The sequence below is a fragment of the Kwoniella dendrophila genome, chromosome 1 (genome assembly GCF_036810415.1).
Source record: "Kwoniella dendrophila CBS 6074 chromosome 1, complete sequence".
NCBI lineage: Eukaryota > Fungi > Basidiomycota > Tremellomycetes > Tremellales > Cryptococcaceae > Kwoniella > Kwoniella dendrophila.
Window position 1 is genome coordinate 2551359 of NC_089476.1, and position 16571 is coordinate 2567929.

Below are 16571 nucleotides of genomic sequence, written 5' to 3' on the forward strand. Positions count from 1 at the left end.
TTAGTGTATTGCAATAGTATGTCATGCACTATTACTCTATATCAATCTATCGGATTTGTCTATCTGAACTGTATACCTAAAGTTATCATATAAGTTCAAATATAAAGGTTATCATGTAACCTGTTTAGAGTATTACATATTCTTGTTCTACTAGCTAATCCTTAAACCCCGACTTCCCTCGTTCTTATTACGCAAACCTCGTTCAAAGGTGCTCTTTCGTACTACAATGGATTAGGTGCATGACCGCTGTATATAGTATGGAATACGTAACTACTGATTGGGACTATACATCACAAAGTCGAACCAACTGAGACCCAATCAGTGTAAATCCTGTATTATTGAGCGTCATTCCTGTAGTCAGCCGGCAGGGAATTACGGATTCCGAATCGGATCTTTGAAGTGATGTAGATAGTGAGTCTGCTTCGGTACTCCATGATAGCTGGTTAGTGGTATCTTGAAGATCTGTCGGATGATCTTCACATAGGGTACCGGCGTGTACATGATCGTTATAAGACAGTGAAAGCTCAGATGAACCGGGAAGTAGCGATGTTTGATAAGAAGATCCAGTCGGTGAATACGCCATGTCATCTAACGGCGTGTCTTGGATAAGAGCAGCTTTTGATTCTCCTGATTCCGTGGGATATCGCTCTTCTGGCATTCTCACAGATAAAGGGAAACTAGGGTTTTTCCTACTTCTTGATAGTTTATTTGGAATTCGGAGGAGTTCGCTGTCGGCTGGTTACTGGGTTTCTTGTTGAGGTGTTCTCGATACCCAACCGCCATCATTAGAAGAAGTAAATTCGATATGATTATACTTGTTTGACATTGGCCCTTTAGTTTGCTCGGATTTTGGCTGAAAGATGCATGAAGTTTCTCGCTTATTACATCTTATACACGAGCTATGACTTTCATGGTCAGCAGGCCTTTAGTCCGATAGTTCCTTAATCCTGGTTTTTGGTCGTCGATGAGAAGGGTAACAAGGAATTATGACCTCCTCTGACGCATCTGACTTTTTCTTACACCTGACTTTCGATTTTCTACAACTCGTACAACTATTATTAGTTCTTGATGGCTTACTGTACGGCTTACGTGAATCTTGATCGCCACGACTTGTAATCAAAGATCCCTCATATGATAGGATTTTACCAGAATGATACATTTGTGGCGATTGGTTGGAGTGAGGAAGCTGTGACAATTATTGTGTATTTGTAGTGCTGCAGAATGCTGTTTTGAGAGTATTTCATAAATTGGTTGATTATGATTTAGAGTCGTAGCTATAGATCGGTTGGAGTACAAAGTTTCAATCAATTTAACAAACGCGAATGCTCTTTATATATGTGAGAATATACGATATCATACGAATCTAACTTGATAAGCTGCGTTTGAAACATTAAAGTAGCGCTTCACATCGAGCTAAACAACGATAACGATAGTAGGAGAGTCAGTCAAATTGTTTACTTTACCCACAGCATTGTATGTATTTCAGATACCTTCCCGCTATAAAACATCCTTTTAGCGGGATTATATATGTCTTTCGAATAACCGATGCGCTCTATACGGATAATTAGTCACGATGTAAACAAGGTAAACATTTCATCAAATATAATATAAACTAGGATACCTATTTCCGCCGGATGCACATTGTTGAACCATATAATGTGGAGCAGGCCTTATCTAAATCGCAGATTAGAAATTTTTTCTCGACCGGGTGACCCATGGATTTGGTTCATTTGAGGTAAAATCGAATTTTTTCAAATCGATTAATTCGGGATCGAATCTAGCAGATGAAACGCTTGAGAAATTGTTATTGCTCGATGCAGAGTCCCAATTTTTTGCTTTATCATCTACCGCCCCGTTCTCTTCGCTGTCAAACTCAGTGTTCAAAATTCCTTCTGTCTCCGAAGCGTGACTCCCTTGCTTGTACGAGAACTCATGTTTGTTTCTGGTTCTGTCGCCGAATCTCTTCCTCGCAATATTAAGGCATTCCTGACTGTCTTCTATGCATCTATCGCAAGGGTGACTATGTTTACCAAGAAAGCCGTATGCACTAAGAAGAACAAATACAAAAAGCTCATAAATTGTTGAACAGCTCCGCAAGTTTGATTGGATGTCTAGGATGATGGACTCACAAATCAGAACTTCCTTCAGATCTGACACATTTCTTTTTCATCCTGTGACATCTTTCACAGCTTTCGTTAAAAGTCAACTTGTTTATGCTTCTCGACTTTTTCGAAACTCCTGCTGTAGGTGCAGACGACATCTTCCCTTGGATCTTTTCGGACAAATCAGACATTGACATGTGTTTGGAGGTAGGTAAGTGTTATTCTTGAAGATCTCTATCACGATTCGTATGCCTGTCAGTGTCAGCGATATCTGCCAAGGAGATTCAGGGAAAGAGGGGAATTCTAATAAAGAGGTTTTGATGTTTTAATGTAAACTTGTGGTTGAGAATGTAAGTGCGTTAAAATCAATTCGTTGGGCGTATTCCCATGAAGACAAAGATCAATATTACTGTAAATTTTGATACCACTTGAGCAGTGAAAGGACGTGGAGTAGCGGGCCTTCGTTTGGCTAAGTTACCCTTCCCTTCTGCGTGTTCTGATATTTGAAGCATAAGACAAAGTGGGGGCAAGATAAGGACTGTGATTGAGGGAAGTACAGACTAATGGCTGCTTGCAGGGTGTTTCAAACTTGACGTCCTTCTTCCTTTGCATTCACTTGTTGCGACATCAGCTAGCCTAAGGGAAATTTCCTTCTATTCGGTCATCAACCCATACGTCGAAGTTATGACTTGTGTTGTGTCCTTGTTCAATTCACTGCATTCTCAATCTATTTATCCTACAAGATATTTTCCTAATGAGCAGCTTGAGCGGCAGCTTTAGCTTTTGAAGCGGCTAAAGGGGTAAAATGCGAAGACGTTAGCAATCCATTCTTACGCTGATGATAAAATTCTTGTTTAATGAATGAAAGCATCAAGTTTATTGCTGATTTGTGTGAAACCAAGGGAAGAAATGAGGTTTACAACATACCGAAAGGGTTTTTTGGGTCGGCAAGAGCTTCGGGAGCTGTTTTGAATTGAATTATTAGCCGATGTCGCTAACGTTTATATAGATATCACACAATCAGGTGTAACATTATGTACAGGAGTATTCATTTTTGTACAAGTCCGACACGAAGGATAGAATGAGACACTCACTTGAGACAGCTACGTCTTGTAATTTGGCAATACCGTAAACAGTAACAACACCGGCAATCATGAATGGCCAAAGTGGTTTAACAATCTGATAGAAATTACCGTTAAATGACGAATTAGCGAAAATTCTTCCTTGTTTCTGATATATCGTCTCGATTTCCTCGTCCTTTTACTCCAGTCGCTTTCCATCCATATAGCCTTGTATCGTCGTTGAGGACTTCTAGCTTCATTTGTGTATCTATCTCTGCAGTATACAATTAACCCAATTAACCATTTCCACACCGTTCATTTCCTCCATTCTTCCTCGCAGTTCACAATTTCTATTCACAACTTCTGATTCATTTCTGTCAACTATGTTCGACTACATTCTCTTCCATATTTCCAATATATTTCTTTCATTCATAAAAAGTGACTGTAGTCGGCCGAAGAATAACATACAGGTGTGGGCCAAGCTCTAAGACCGAACATTTTCAATAAATCTTTTTTTGGTGAGTTGAAGTGAACTGATATTACTGAAAGGTAAGCGTTGAGCTACGGCGTCGCTGCTGAGGTATACTCACAAAAAGATAGGTAGTGAAGAATAAGGTTGTATTATTGTGTATAGATAGTACTTCAATATATTGCTGTTAAACATCAACGAGAGATTCACCACAGCATACATACAGTGAACCGGAGGGGTGAAGGATAGCCCATACAGCGGATCCGGAGAAAATCGGTAATATCTCCTTAAGCCTGAATGTGGCACACGTACTATAGGCGTATGCGCAATGGTGCACTTCTGATGCATATGATAATTCAATCATTATTCCTACTTATCTATGGACTACCTATACTACAGTATACAAACTACATATTACAATTTACAGAACATCTATGGACCAGTTAAGAAAGGATGAAGCAATGCATCTCTGGGTGAAATTCTTCTTGCAGGATCTAGATGTAAACATTTTTCCAGTAAATCAATGAAACTTGTTATCTGTTTTAATTCTTCATCTTTCATTTTCAATTGGATTGATGAAGGAGGCAATAATCTAGTTTTCAGGTCTTTTGCAGCTTTGGTTATGATTGTAGTCTTTGCAACATCCTATAAACCAGCAGTAAGGTCAGCTATCATACTGGAAAGTGAAGCTTATAGCTTACCTGACCGGTGATTTTATCCTTCTCGATCGAAATGAAATTTAGTGATTCATCGAAATGTAAAGTACCAAAACTGGCTTTCTTGATCATTCGGTGATTTAATTTTCCTTTCAATTCCATTTGGAGTAATAACATATGATTGTTTGATCTACCCGGGAATAGGATTTTACCCGTGTATAGCTCGTACAATGTACAACCTATTGACCAGATATCGATGGCTGTATCATATGGTAAACCAAGGACTGTCAAAGTCATAAACGTCAATTTCGCTTCGAAGGAATCCTAGAGAAGGCAAATGTAAAACTCACTGATTTCTGGTGCTCGGTAAAATCGGGAAACAAGATAAGGCGTAATTTCTCCTTCTGATATCTCTGCTGCTGAACCAAGATCACAGACCTTCAGTGTAGCCTTGTTTTCGGAAACCTACAGGATACAGGCTGTTAGTCGACCGATGCAACAGCTATCGTTGATTCGACTCACCAGCACGTTATCAGGCTTGATATCAGCATGCACGATGCTACACTTGCGCATCAAGCTCAGCGCAAGGAAGAGTTGATGTGCATATGCCCGCACGGCACGCATATTCAGCCCAACGTCTTTACCAAATCGCTTGATGACGTCTCGTAAATTCATACTAGTCTCCCAGATCAGCTACGATATCTAAGAAAAGGGACTAAGTAGCTTACCTCATGGATTCGGTGACAATACACAAATGGCCCTTGTGTTCGAACGTTCTTTCCATTCTAACGATATGTTTCTTGTCTTCCGGATCAGCATCATTGAGCTTTTTGATGATCTGAGCTTCCTTTCGTCCCGCGACATACCTGTTATTCGGAAAAATCAGGTCCGCTACATCGAAACACTTGAAGCAGGTTAAGTGAGATGAACTTACATGCTTTCCTGACTTCTGATGACCTTGATTGCAACTTCTTTACCAACAACATCTTGTCTCCGTTCTTGATTAACAGCTTTGAGCACTTTGGCTTTCACCACGCCTGAGAACATTCCTTTACCCAATGTAATGGTAACTTGATATCTACCATCATCTAGTATTTCACCCGGTGTTATTCTATAATAACCTTCGGTATCATCCGCATTATCAACCACTTCAGCCGCAATAGTACTAGCAGGTTTCTTGGCATATTCAGCCTTCATTTTACCATTTGCTTGGTCTCCATTGGGATTTCCATTCTTTAGTCGACGTACAGTCCTGGTGCGTTTCTTCTTCTCTTTATATTCATCACCAAATTCAGCGAACATGTCAAATTCATCTTCATCCTCATCTTCTTCCTCAATCTCGACTTCTTCCCATTCTTCTTCTTCTGGTTTACCCTCAACGACTATAGGTTCACCTACACCAGAAGCTACATCAGATGGTTTGACATGTATAGCTTCCATATCTTTCCTCCTCTTTTCTTGATCCGCCATAGTATCTTGTGTAGGATCATAATCTGCTGCAGAAATCATCATATCTGCTCCAACACCTTGGGCACGGGTTTCAGCTGGAAGTTCCGCTTCACCAACAGTATCAGCTTGTTTGGTGAGATCGAAGTCATGTCCTAAAGGTGTAGACGCCAAAGCAGGTGAATTGCCGATAGGTGTGGGTGCTGAAGTACCAGGTAAAGTACCTGTGACAGAGTTTGTGCCTAATTGCTTGAGTAAAGGTGTAGCGCCCGTCATGGAATAACCGGTTTGATATCCTGTTCTACTACCAGTACTAGTCACACTTTCAGTACCTGTACCAGGACCAGGTATATCGCCCTGAAGTACTTTAGGTGTAGTAACGGAGGGTGCTTTTCCACCATTTGCTCTGAATTTGGCCATGATTTCCTCTCGTTTCCTTCTTCTTTCCTCTAACAATTTCTCCGTATCGACCTCTTCTTCCAGAACGCTAATAGGCTCTTCTTCTTCTTCTTCCGTTTTTGCGTCTTGTACTTGTGCATGCTGATTTAAAGATGAATCGGACTCGAAGAATCGATTAGAGGGTGGAGGAGGACGAGCTGAAGCGCTTCCACGTGGTTGTGAGGGTATCGAAAGCGATTGGAAGCTTGATTTTGGTTCTCCTGGTGGTGGTTTTGTAATTGGTCTGGATGGGCTGAGCGTAACAGAAGGGCGTGAAGGTGATGCAGCGGCTACAGGCAAGGGAGCAGATAATTTGGGAGGTGAAGGTTCAAGTCTAAGTTTGCAAGAGTAAAACATCAGTATCTGACGATAAATGAATTAATGACTTGGGACCAATAGATGAAACGTACTCGCCTTCCTCCCTATCATCATCTTTTGATTTTGATAATTTATCATTTCGACTACTATGATCATTACGGTCACTATGACGTTTTTGATAACCTCCCTTTCCGGGCTCACGTTCACGGTAATCCTTTTCTCTATAGTCTAATCCACCTTCTCTCCTTCTATCTCTATCTCTATATCTTTCTTTTTCTCTATCATCATGATCTCTGCTATATCTTCTATCTTTATCTCGATAATCATCTCTTCTTCTGTATTCTCTATCTCTGTCACGCTCATATTCGCGTGATCTGCTTCTTCTTCTTCTTTTAGGTTCATCTTCATCTAAGAAGGCATCTCTCCAATCTTTTGGTTTTGATTTTCTATTTTCATCATCATCGTTATGTCGATGTTGTCGATGACTTCGTTCCCTTTCCCGTTGACGATCATGTTGTCGTCCACTTGATGATGATGATGATTCCTCGTTATAAGGTCGCTTGATACCTGAAGAAGCCATAATGCGTAACGGAAGGGAGGAAAATAACAAAGTGTAAGAAAGACTTCCTATGCGCTTTTTTTACTTTAACAAGGAAAAATAGTTTACAGGTTGATTGAGAGATCAATGGAAAATCTCCAGTACTTCACCTGTAAAGTGTAAGCTCAACTGTGAGACTGTATGTGTAGGTGACAATGGGACAGAGGGTCCTGTTGGAATTGGACAAGCTGCTTGATAAAGCACAAAAGTGAACGATAAGATGGATGTTATCGATGATGTCTTTTGAGTTGAGCGGCAACATCAATGCTATGGTGGAGAGTATGAAGACTATTGCCGGATTACCGCGATTGTGGCACAGCATGTTTATGTTATATGTTGCCCCGCACTGACCTCTTCATTAAGTTAGTTGTTGTTGTTGTTCGCGTTGCTGATATATCGTGACAATTCTAAAATCAGTCTCGTGTCTACTTTATGTCTGCCTTCTCTTCTATGCATATTGCTTTTGCCAATAAGAGACTGTAGCATCATATAGAGGTGCTGCTAAAGTGTCGACAACATGCCGAGCCCGTCGATATCACCCGATGCCAAAATACAAATGGCCTATGACCTCAGAAGGTCAATCCGAGAATTGAGGGATAGAGGTTTGATGGTATCAGCGAAATGGTCAGTTTTCACTAGGGCATCTGTTTCGAGCTTTCAAAAACTGACATTGAAAGTCATTTAGGTCATCTGAATTATTAGCAGCCTTACCCAAAGAATATAGACAAGCACCGCACCTACCATTCTCACCACCACCTCAACAATTACATTCGTTACCACAACCACCTAATTCACCTCCACCAAATTCAAACCATACAAATCATCCGAGACCATCTATAGGTGATTTCTTGCCTTCACCTGGACCAGGATCATTCAATGCTGAAGCTGGACCATCATCGAAAGGAAGAACGATACATGGAATTGAATTGGAAGAAGAGGATGATATACTGGAAGAAGATGAATTCCAATTAGCTAGAGGTTATTTCGATTTAAAAGAATATGATAGAGTTGTTTATATACTGAAAGATTCCAAAGGAAGTAGAAGTAAATTCTTGAAATACTATTCAATGTACCTTGTAAGTTTCTATTTATGAGCATTGAGCTTGACCTTTGACTTCATAACCCGAAATGCTAATAAACGAGAAAAACCTTACATACCAATGATATACCTATAGTCAGCAGATAGAAAAGCCCAGGAATCATTACCACATTTCTTAGATACGAAAGAAGAGAGATTATCGTTATATCCCGCTTTATCTCCTTTATTGAATGAATTAAAAGATGAGAAAGATCCTTATTTGTTGTATTTGAGAGGTTTATGTTATATGAGATTAGATAGAAGACCACCTGCAGTAAAATGCTTGATGGATAGTGTAAGGTTAAAACCCTATAACTGGAGTGCTTGGAGTCAAATGGCTCAATTGGTGTATTCGGCTGATATGGTGAGTGCTATGATCTTCTATCGTTCAATTTACCCTTGACCTCATAGAACATGAGCTTTACTGATAGTCGGTATTATTGACAGTTTATATCGATGAAAGAAGAACTACCATCTTCGATAATGTTGACCTTCTTCGCCATAAGCTGTATGCTGGATTTACATACGGCAACTGAATTGGTCATGAGCATGATAAAGGAATTGTTGGATGTCTTCCCTGGAAGTGTGCATTTGAAAGCTCAGAGAGCCATGGTATACTATCATATGAGAGGTCAGCTTTTTTTTCTGGTCATTGATGTTGAGCATTAAAAGAGCTGATGGATTTGTAACTTATCCACTAGACTTCGAAACTGCTGAAAAAGAATTTGATGCTGTTCAACAGGCTGATCCATTTAGAATGGAAGAAGTTGATATATATTCAAACATGTTATACGTAATGAATAAACAAGCTAAACTTGGAAAACTGGCGCATGAATACGCCGAGATCGATAGGAATAGAGCGGAAGTCTGTTGCTTGATTGGTCAGTTCATGGTTTCTCGTTTTAATAAAGTGAACTGAACAACTGACATTGATGAGTTCTATTGGTTTTAGGTAACTACTACTCTTCAAGAGCGGATCACACAAAGGCTATAACGTATTTCAAGAGATCTCTTATGCTTAATCGAGAATATTTACCAGCTTGGACTTTAATGGGTCATGAATTTGTGGAACTGAAGAATTCACATGCTGCCATAGAAGCTTACAGGAAAGCTATAGGTATGTACCACCCATTCGCTCCAATAGCGGTGTGCGGAACATGAAGATACGCAAGGAATGGTGCTAATCAAAGTTTGTTCATAGATGTTAATGCTAAAGATTACCGAGCTTGGTATGGTTTAGGTCAGGCGTACGAGTTGTTGGATATGCCAATGTACGCTATCGAGTATTATAATCAGGCTACTTCGCTAAGGTGAGCTGTGTTCACGAGCTCTACATGCTTTGATGTAAGCTAAATGTTCGCATTCTAGACCATACGATTGTAGAATGTGGACTGCTTTGGCAACGGTATACGAAAATTTGAAGAGGTAAGCTGAACATTCTGATAACTGCATCGAATACATGGATTATATACTTACTACTTTTCTTCCTGTCATGTAAAGGCTCCCGGACGCAATTTTAGCACATACAAGAGCTCTATTAGGTGCAGATCGATCGCAAACACCAACGATATTGTTGAAATTAGCTTCATTACATTTAAGTTTAGGACAAATTGAAGAATCAATATCATATCATCGTAAAATATTAGCATTAGGTGAAAAACCTGGAAATGGATTGAATATAAATGATTTATCATCAAGTTATTTGAATATAGCAGAATATGAAATGCGTGATATCATATTACAACAACAACGAGAACAAGCACAAGAAGAAGGAGAAGATGAATACGATGATTCCATGAGCTTAGATCAAGATAAAGGTGATCTAGCTTTAGCTTCTCAATACCTTGAGAAAGTTTCTCAATCAAATGCTCCTCAAAGAGATAGAGCAGAGGAATTATTAAGAGTTTTAAGGATAAAAGAGGCTAAGATGGCTGCTGATTTATAGAGGATTATATCGGGGATCTAGCTATATAGCTGATCTTGTTCAGTGCTGTGATTGTATTGTTGTTGTAAAGACATGCAAGTGATTATTGTGTGGGACATCAAGTCAATCAGGTCTTACCTTACCAGAACTCCGAGATCCACATGATGAATTGGCATGTGCCGGAGTACATTTGAGGTTTTGAATGTCTTCATGATATCCCTTGGAAGGATACCGTGGTTATCTGCGTAAGAATGTTCCGATTTAGCCGAACATGAGGTATCGTTCAATTGTCGTAACACAACATGTAGCACGTCAGTTTTAACGAGGACAGGTCTATCTTCTACAGAAACAGATACGATCAAACAGGAACGACAGAGTATGTATCGCTATGTGATGCTAATAGACCTGTTAGGTTTACTTTATTCACCTACCTATCATCAACTCAGACCATCTCTAACAAGAGATAATAATAGAACGGAATGATGTCAAGTAACCCAGTCGACTTTCACTTACTCAACGCGTTCATCGTCGATAAGAATCGTTATAGTGGTAATCAAGCTGCTGTGGTCTTATTTCAAGATCAGTCGGATCCAAGATCAAATGATGATAATTGGTTAACATTGACTGCAAGAGATTTCAATTATTCAGAAACTGCTTATCTGGTACCTCTATCAATCAGTGACAATGGTGAGCAAGGTGAATGGGGTTTGAGATGGTTCACACCTGAAGTAGTGAGTTCCGTTCACATTTCTGTTACATTTCTCTCTGAATCACTATCATCTTTGATATACCTTGACTAAATTCTAATGATATGATCCGAACCTCACTATTACCTATCAATTATTTGATTGTAATTTCAACATACTATAGGAAGTAAGTTTATGTGGACATACAACATTAGCTTCATCAAAAGTACTATTTGACAGAAATCCGAGATTATCACTTATCAAATTTCAAGCTAAATTTAGTGGAATATTAACAGCTAAAAAAGTTTCAGATGAAAGTGGAACTGAAGATAAAGACGAATATAATATTGAAATTGAATTACCTTCATCATATCCGAGAACATCAATCAAAGTAGGTTTAGATAGAACGGAAAAAGATGAAAAGATCATCGAACATTTATTGAGCAAAGTTTTTCATCATCCAAATTCGGTACCAAAAGAAGCAGAAGAAGCAGAAGAAGAAGAAGAAGAAGAAGAAGAAGAAGAAGAAAAAGAGAGAAATCTTACGCTTGGTATTTCAGAATATGAATATTGTGGTAAGAATAATTTGATTATTCAATTAAATCATAGAATAGATCTTAAGAAGATTAAAGTCGATTTGAATGCCCTGGTAAGTGAAGTTTGTCACTTCATGATTGAGTACCAACTATCTATTGAAACAAAGGGGGCTCAAAACTAATTACACCGCCACCTCCTTCTAACATTGATCCAACTTATTTATAGGTTGATATAACAGATTGCGCAGTAATAACTCAAGTAGACAGATTGAAATCAATTGAAACTAAAAATTTACACATCAATTCAAGGTTTTTTGCACCTATTTTTGGTATTGATGAAGATCCAGTAGTAAGTTTTTTCAAATATAAGATATGACTATCTGATAAATTAGTTTCTTTTTATGCCTTCTAGAAGGCATGCTGAATTCAGTGATCTTGCTGATTTAAGCTGACTTCCTTTACATCTAGACCGGATCAGTTCATGCTGATTTAACAGGATACTACCTTAATTCTTCGGCTTCCTCCAAATATATCCCAACAGAATTGAGGGATATAGTAAAATCACCAAAAGATTTGGTTCTGGTAGGTCATCAAAGGTCATTAAGAGGAGGTCACTTGGTATGTAAATGGAATGCGGAAAATGGAATGATTAAGATATCTGGCAAAGTTCATCAGTTCGCCCAAGGAACTGTAGTTTAACTAAATCAATGATACTATGGAGAGAAGTCTTCAATCAAATCAAATGATAGCGAAACTTATGACGGGATTATCTGACGGATGATCCAGTGTGTAAGGTATATTGTATCCCCCCTGTACAGTCGATCCTGCATGTAACCTATATGACGCATCTAGACGAATATCAAGTACTCGATATTTCTTTAGCTGGATAACGTATGCTATGCTCTTGGCTATACTTTTTGGCGGTATAATCTTGCAATCGTAAAAATTCATGACTAATCGTTTATACGGGATACGACAAATTACATTCACATATATACAATCGACCAGAGCTCCGATTCCGTATAAAACAGCATAGATTGACCTCCTTGTCGTATATCGTAACACAGGTCACACTTCTAATAATGACCTAAACATCTGAAAGTAACTGACGTTTATTGCTAATCAGATCTTATTCCCTTCCCCCGGATATTTGCTTTCATGTACACCTTGCTGTCCTTGTGCTTGACCAGGTGTAGGCGTAGGTGTATTATCCGCCTTCAATCTCTCTTCATTGTCTGCTGAAGCTGAATTGCCTTTATTCTCTGTCACACTACCATTAGTTGTCGGTATAGTTGTGGCGGTTGGGGTAGGTGTAGTAGCTGATGACGATGTATTTCCTGGATTTGTTATTTGACCATTAGGAGCTTCAGTTGGAGCTTTCCCTACAAACCACGCTGGTACCCAACCTCTTTCACCTGTTTCCGAATTGATACTGTGTGAAGAACATCATCAGAGATTAGTTTTTCACTCTTACTCCATTTGATATAACATGGCACTTACGTATAACTCCTATACACGATGATGGGTGCAGATGGTTAGCTATAATTCCTGATCACCGATCAACGGTGTTACGTTCGCGCCAAGAGTTACTCACCAGTGACAATATTTCTTATAAACTCTAACTTTATCACCTTCTTTCAGACTCAACTCCGCATCGCCCTTAGCTTCATAGTCCATCAAGACATTACCTGCATAACTTGAAGACAATATGGTGTCAGGAGGAAGGGGTGATAAGCCAGGATAAGTAGCAATTTCACCTGTTGCAGTAGGTGATACTAATGATATCGGTTGTGATAATTCGAGAAGACAGCCTATTCAATATAATGTACGAGGTAAGCATTCCATCTGATTGAGGCAAATAAAATATGACGATTTCATTGCTGTGGCACGGGTAGCACATTTGTAATTAACTTACCTGCGGGAACCCAACCTTGAGTAGGGTCATTCGATTTGCCCAAACCATCCGGGTCTTTCTGTACGATATACCATCCCTTTGCCTTAGACAGAATCACGTAGGTTGAACCGCTAAGTGGATGTATTATGTCAGTACAATCGCAATGGGATACAAACCCGTGATCAAAGGAAGACGCTTACACAGCAACATTGAACTCATCCTGTCTATCGGCAATATATCTGTAAGGTATCGTATATATCAGTCAGATTTTCCGCCAAATTGTAGAAACAGAAAGGCAAGCCAGCTTACGGATAGATGGCAACGGCATAAGTTACATTAACAATATTACCATCTTTGTCAATCATTGTGCCAGTATTCTGACCAGGTTGTAGATTCATTTGACTATTTGTTGCTGGATGTCTTGATGATGATCCTGATTCATTATTAGCGTCTCTCAAACCTGGAGAAGGTAATTCGGGAAAATTTGAATTGTTTCCATTTGGTGTTGTACCGTTTTCGTCTCTGCCTCCTGGCTGTAAGGAGGTTGCTTTTGTAGGTGATATTGAAGTATCTGAAGAAGGTTTGATTTTAGGTAATACATTTACAGTTGAATTTGGTGGTAAACCTAATTTTTGTGCTTGTTTCTGTTGTGCAACTGCTATAGGTGATTTGATATCTTTCTATATGATCATGATAGACAGTTAGCCAGGCATACTTACAGTTTATCAGGGGCAGTCCTCACTGACAATGTGTCGAAGCATAAATACAGGTCGGTGTCCGGTTTCTTTCAACTTTTGAAACAGCAGTAATGGTTTCTCATCGTAACTCAAACAACGTTCTAAAGGTGATCATGGTACCATACAGGTCACGATCAGCATTACTGGAGTACTTCCAGAACCATGTTTGCATCGAGCACTTACCAGTATTATCGAAACAGATGAACAAAGCATATAATTTCCAATCATCGTTAATTTTATACTTTTTCAGTGCAGCAGGTAGAACTTTCCAACAAGGATCTTCTAAAGTTACTCTGAATGATTTAGCAGCACTTCTTGCATCTGCATTAGCTTGTGATTTAACTTTTTCAGAGGGAGCATTCGTCGACGTCGACGCTATTGGACTCGGACCAGAACTTGAAGTAGGCTGAGATGTACCTTTGGGTGCAGACAAAGACGATGAGGATGATGTTCCTTGCTGTTGTTGTTGCTGCTGTAGTTGCTGGTTTTGGTTCTGTTGTGATTGCTGTGAATGATTTGGTGGAGGTGGTGATGATATTGTACTTGAGCCTGACACTGGACCTGAACTCAATAATCTAGTCAAAGGAGGTGGTTGTATTGGATGTGGTCTATTATGTGTTCTGTCTTTATTTTCCTGTACTTCTCCATTAATCTTGGACTGATTTAATGGGGAATCGAACGGATAAATCGAAGTTACTGTAGTTGGTGTAAAGCCATCTTGGAATGTTGGCGTATCAGAGGTAAGAGGAGCCACAGGTTGATTCACATTTGAAGCTGTAGACGAAGCGAGGGAGGAAGGAAACATTGTTGAAGCTCGACGATTATAACGGCTTGGACCCTAGATTTTTATCGTTCAGCATTGTCAGTGAATACGAATGGATTTATCTGCATGATTTACGCATCAATGGGGATGAGAAGTGTGCCGCATGCAAGTTACTTACAGCTTCGCCATCTTCACCTTCACTGCCTCTTTCCTTAAGATTTTTCCAATTCAAACTACCTGATCTACCAAGATTGACTTTCCCTTCCATACCAGGTATACCACGTATCTCACCTCCGTCCGCCGAAAGAGGTGGTACAGGCAAGGGTATACCACTCTCTTCAAAAGCAGATAGCATTCTCACTTGCTCCCTCTCAAGGTGTATCAGACGTTCGTCTAAAAAAGAAATTCCAAGACTACTCATCAGCTTTGGTCATTATCGATCGAGGAGACAGATTGTGCTCACGCTGTTCCATAATCAAATCCAGTAATCTATCAACGTTACCCTGTGTCACCTTATCGTTATCTTCAGCGTCTATTCGTCCATGATATCTACTTAGCGAAAGTTCGCATTACTTCGAATGTGAACGATTGAACTTACCTTGGGGTTTCCAATCATCTTCACCAAATTCAATACCTTGTTCTTTCTTTAATTCCCAAACTGCTCTCAGCAGATTCAATCTATGTCCTAGACTTGTCATACCTAAATCCTGTAAAGCGGAATGATCCATTACGGAGAGTACATCTCCTGTTATGCCGTGTTCTGTATATACAGTCGGAATAGTCAGAGACTGTACTTCAGTTCTCAGGATTTATCTCTCCAGACCGATGTACGCGATTATGGTCGAGATCAGAAGGAAAACCTCACATGTTACTTACCATAGATGACGTCTTCATATTTACCCAAACCTAGATCAATCAAGTATGATTGCACAGCAGCTTCATCCCATTCCAACAATGATAATCCTGGACTTGCGGATACAGGTGAAGTTACCGACATTTTATTTGTGTTCTATTCGAGCAGAGGCTAATTAAGCCCTACCTCCTTTGCTCTGGAACGTATATATCTATCAATCACCTATCCACTCAGTCTCTTTGTAAGTGATATTCCTGTTTATTATTGATCCAAATTATAGTAAGAGGGAAGATACCCTCGGTTCCAAGCTGTTGGAAGCAAAACGATGAAAAGGAAGTTTTCGTGGAGTCGAGAGAAAATAGTAGCGATTTATGATGCTTTATGACTAATTTCTGATAATGGCGTGTTTTTGTTGAATGATGTTGACTCTGATAGTGCTGAAGTTGACTGATGTTTGAAATGTCGAAGTTCCGAGCTTCAATTGAACACAGAGTGACTGCAAATATTGATGTCCTTACTGAGCGATATTACCATAAATGCTTAATCTGAATTCGAAGTAAGCTCTGTCGATCTAAATAAATCTTGCTCTTCTATGTGATTCCTGTTCCATTGACAGAACTTGGTGCTTTGATCTGTGGTATCTATGTGCCTTTTCAGATGATAACTTTCCACTTGATGTAGGTGCAGTAATCCAGACTTTTGTTGTTATTGCCGTAATTATGGTTCTATTACTATGATTTCGATGATACAATGACTTGATGACAATTCTGCTGAGAGTTGATGATAGGTTATGTATGATGGAAGGTTGGATACGGAAGGTTAAGGAAACAAGCAAAAGTTAAAGTTGAAGGAAGTTACATGTACAAAGCTGAAACACGAGTTCTGATTGTTGATGCTTGTTTTGGATTTACCCCTACCTATAGCTTGTATGGTGTATATAAGAAAGTGAATGACAAAACCAGTGGCTTTCATACGTCAAACAACATAAACAGACTTCCTTTGTTATCATTGA

General features: G+C 39.4%; 4 protein-coding genes across 4 annotated transcripts; 2 read left to right on the forward strand and 2 right to left on the reverse strand.

The window, feature by feature from the left end:
* Nucleotides 1-4064: 4064 nt before the first annotated feature.
* L201_000910 (uncharacterized protein) lies at nucleotides 4065-7070 on the reverse strand (the record flags this gene model as incomplete). The annotated part of the gene is made up of 7 exons (XM_066216705.1): nucleotides 4065-4277; nucleotides 4334-4572; nucleotides 4639-4753; nucleotides 4811-4964; nucleotides 5017-5154; nucleotides 5223-6506; nucleotides 6583-7070. The coding sequence occupies 7 exons, from the start codon at nucleotides 7068-7070 to the stop codon at nucleotides 4065-4067; spliced, it is 2631 nt and encodes an 876-aa protein (XP_066072802.1).
* Nucleotides 7071-7605: 535 nt separating this feature from the next.
* L201_000911 (uncharacterized protein) lies at nucleotides 7606-10111 on the forward strand (the record flags this gene model as incomplete). Its single annotated transcript, XM_066216706.1, has 9 exons — nucleotides 7606-7712; nucleotides 7774-8164; nucleotides 8264-8530; nucleotides 8614-8797; nucleotides 8868-9047; nucleotides 9119-9283; nucleotides 9368-9476; nucleotides 9535-9591; nucleotides 9667-10111. The coding sequence occupies 9 exons, from the start codon at nucleotides 7606-7608 to the stop codon at nucleotides 10109-10111; spliced, it is 1905 nt and encodes a 634-aa protein (XP_066072803.1).
* A 461-nt stretch (nucleotides 10112-10572) lies between these two features.
* L201_000912 (uncharacterized protein) lies at nucleotides 10573-12011 on the forward strand (the record flags this gene model as incomplete). The annotated part of the gene is made up of 4 exons (XM_066216707.1): nucleotides 10573-10821; nucleotides 10961-11425; nucleotides 11539-11661; nucleotides 11781-12011. 4 exons carry the CDS (start codon nucleotides 10573-10575, stop codon nucleotides 12009-12011), a joined length of 1068 nt encoding a protein of 355 aa, XP_066072804.1.
* Nucleotides 12012-12434: 423 nt separating this feature from the next.
* On the reverse strand, nucleotides 12435-15703 carry L201_000913 (uncharacterized protein; the record flags this gene model as incomplete). Its single annotated transcript, XM_066216708.1, has 11 exons — nucleotides 12435-12744; nucleotides 12907-13123; nucleotides 13228-13337; nucleotides 13407-13445; nucleotides 13516-13886; nucleotides 13953-14044; nucleotides 14127-14781; nucleotides 14885-15099; nucleotides 15170-15238; nucleotides 15305-15466; nucleotides 15583-15703. The coding sequence occupies 11 exons, from the start codon at nucleotides 15701-15703 to the stop codon at nucleotides 12435-12437; spliced, it is 2361 nt and encodes a 786-aa protein (XP_066072805.1).
* Between the last annotated feature and the right edge of the window lie 868 nt (nucleotides 15704-16571).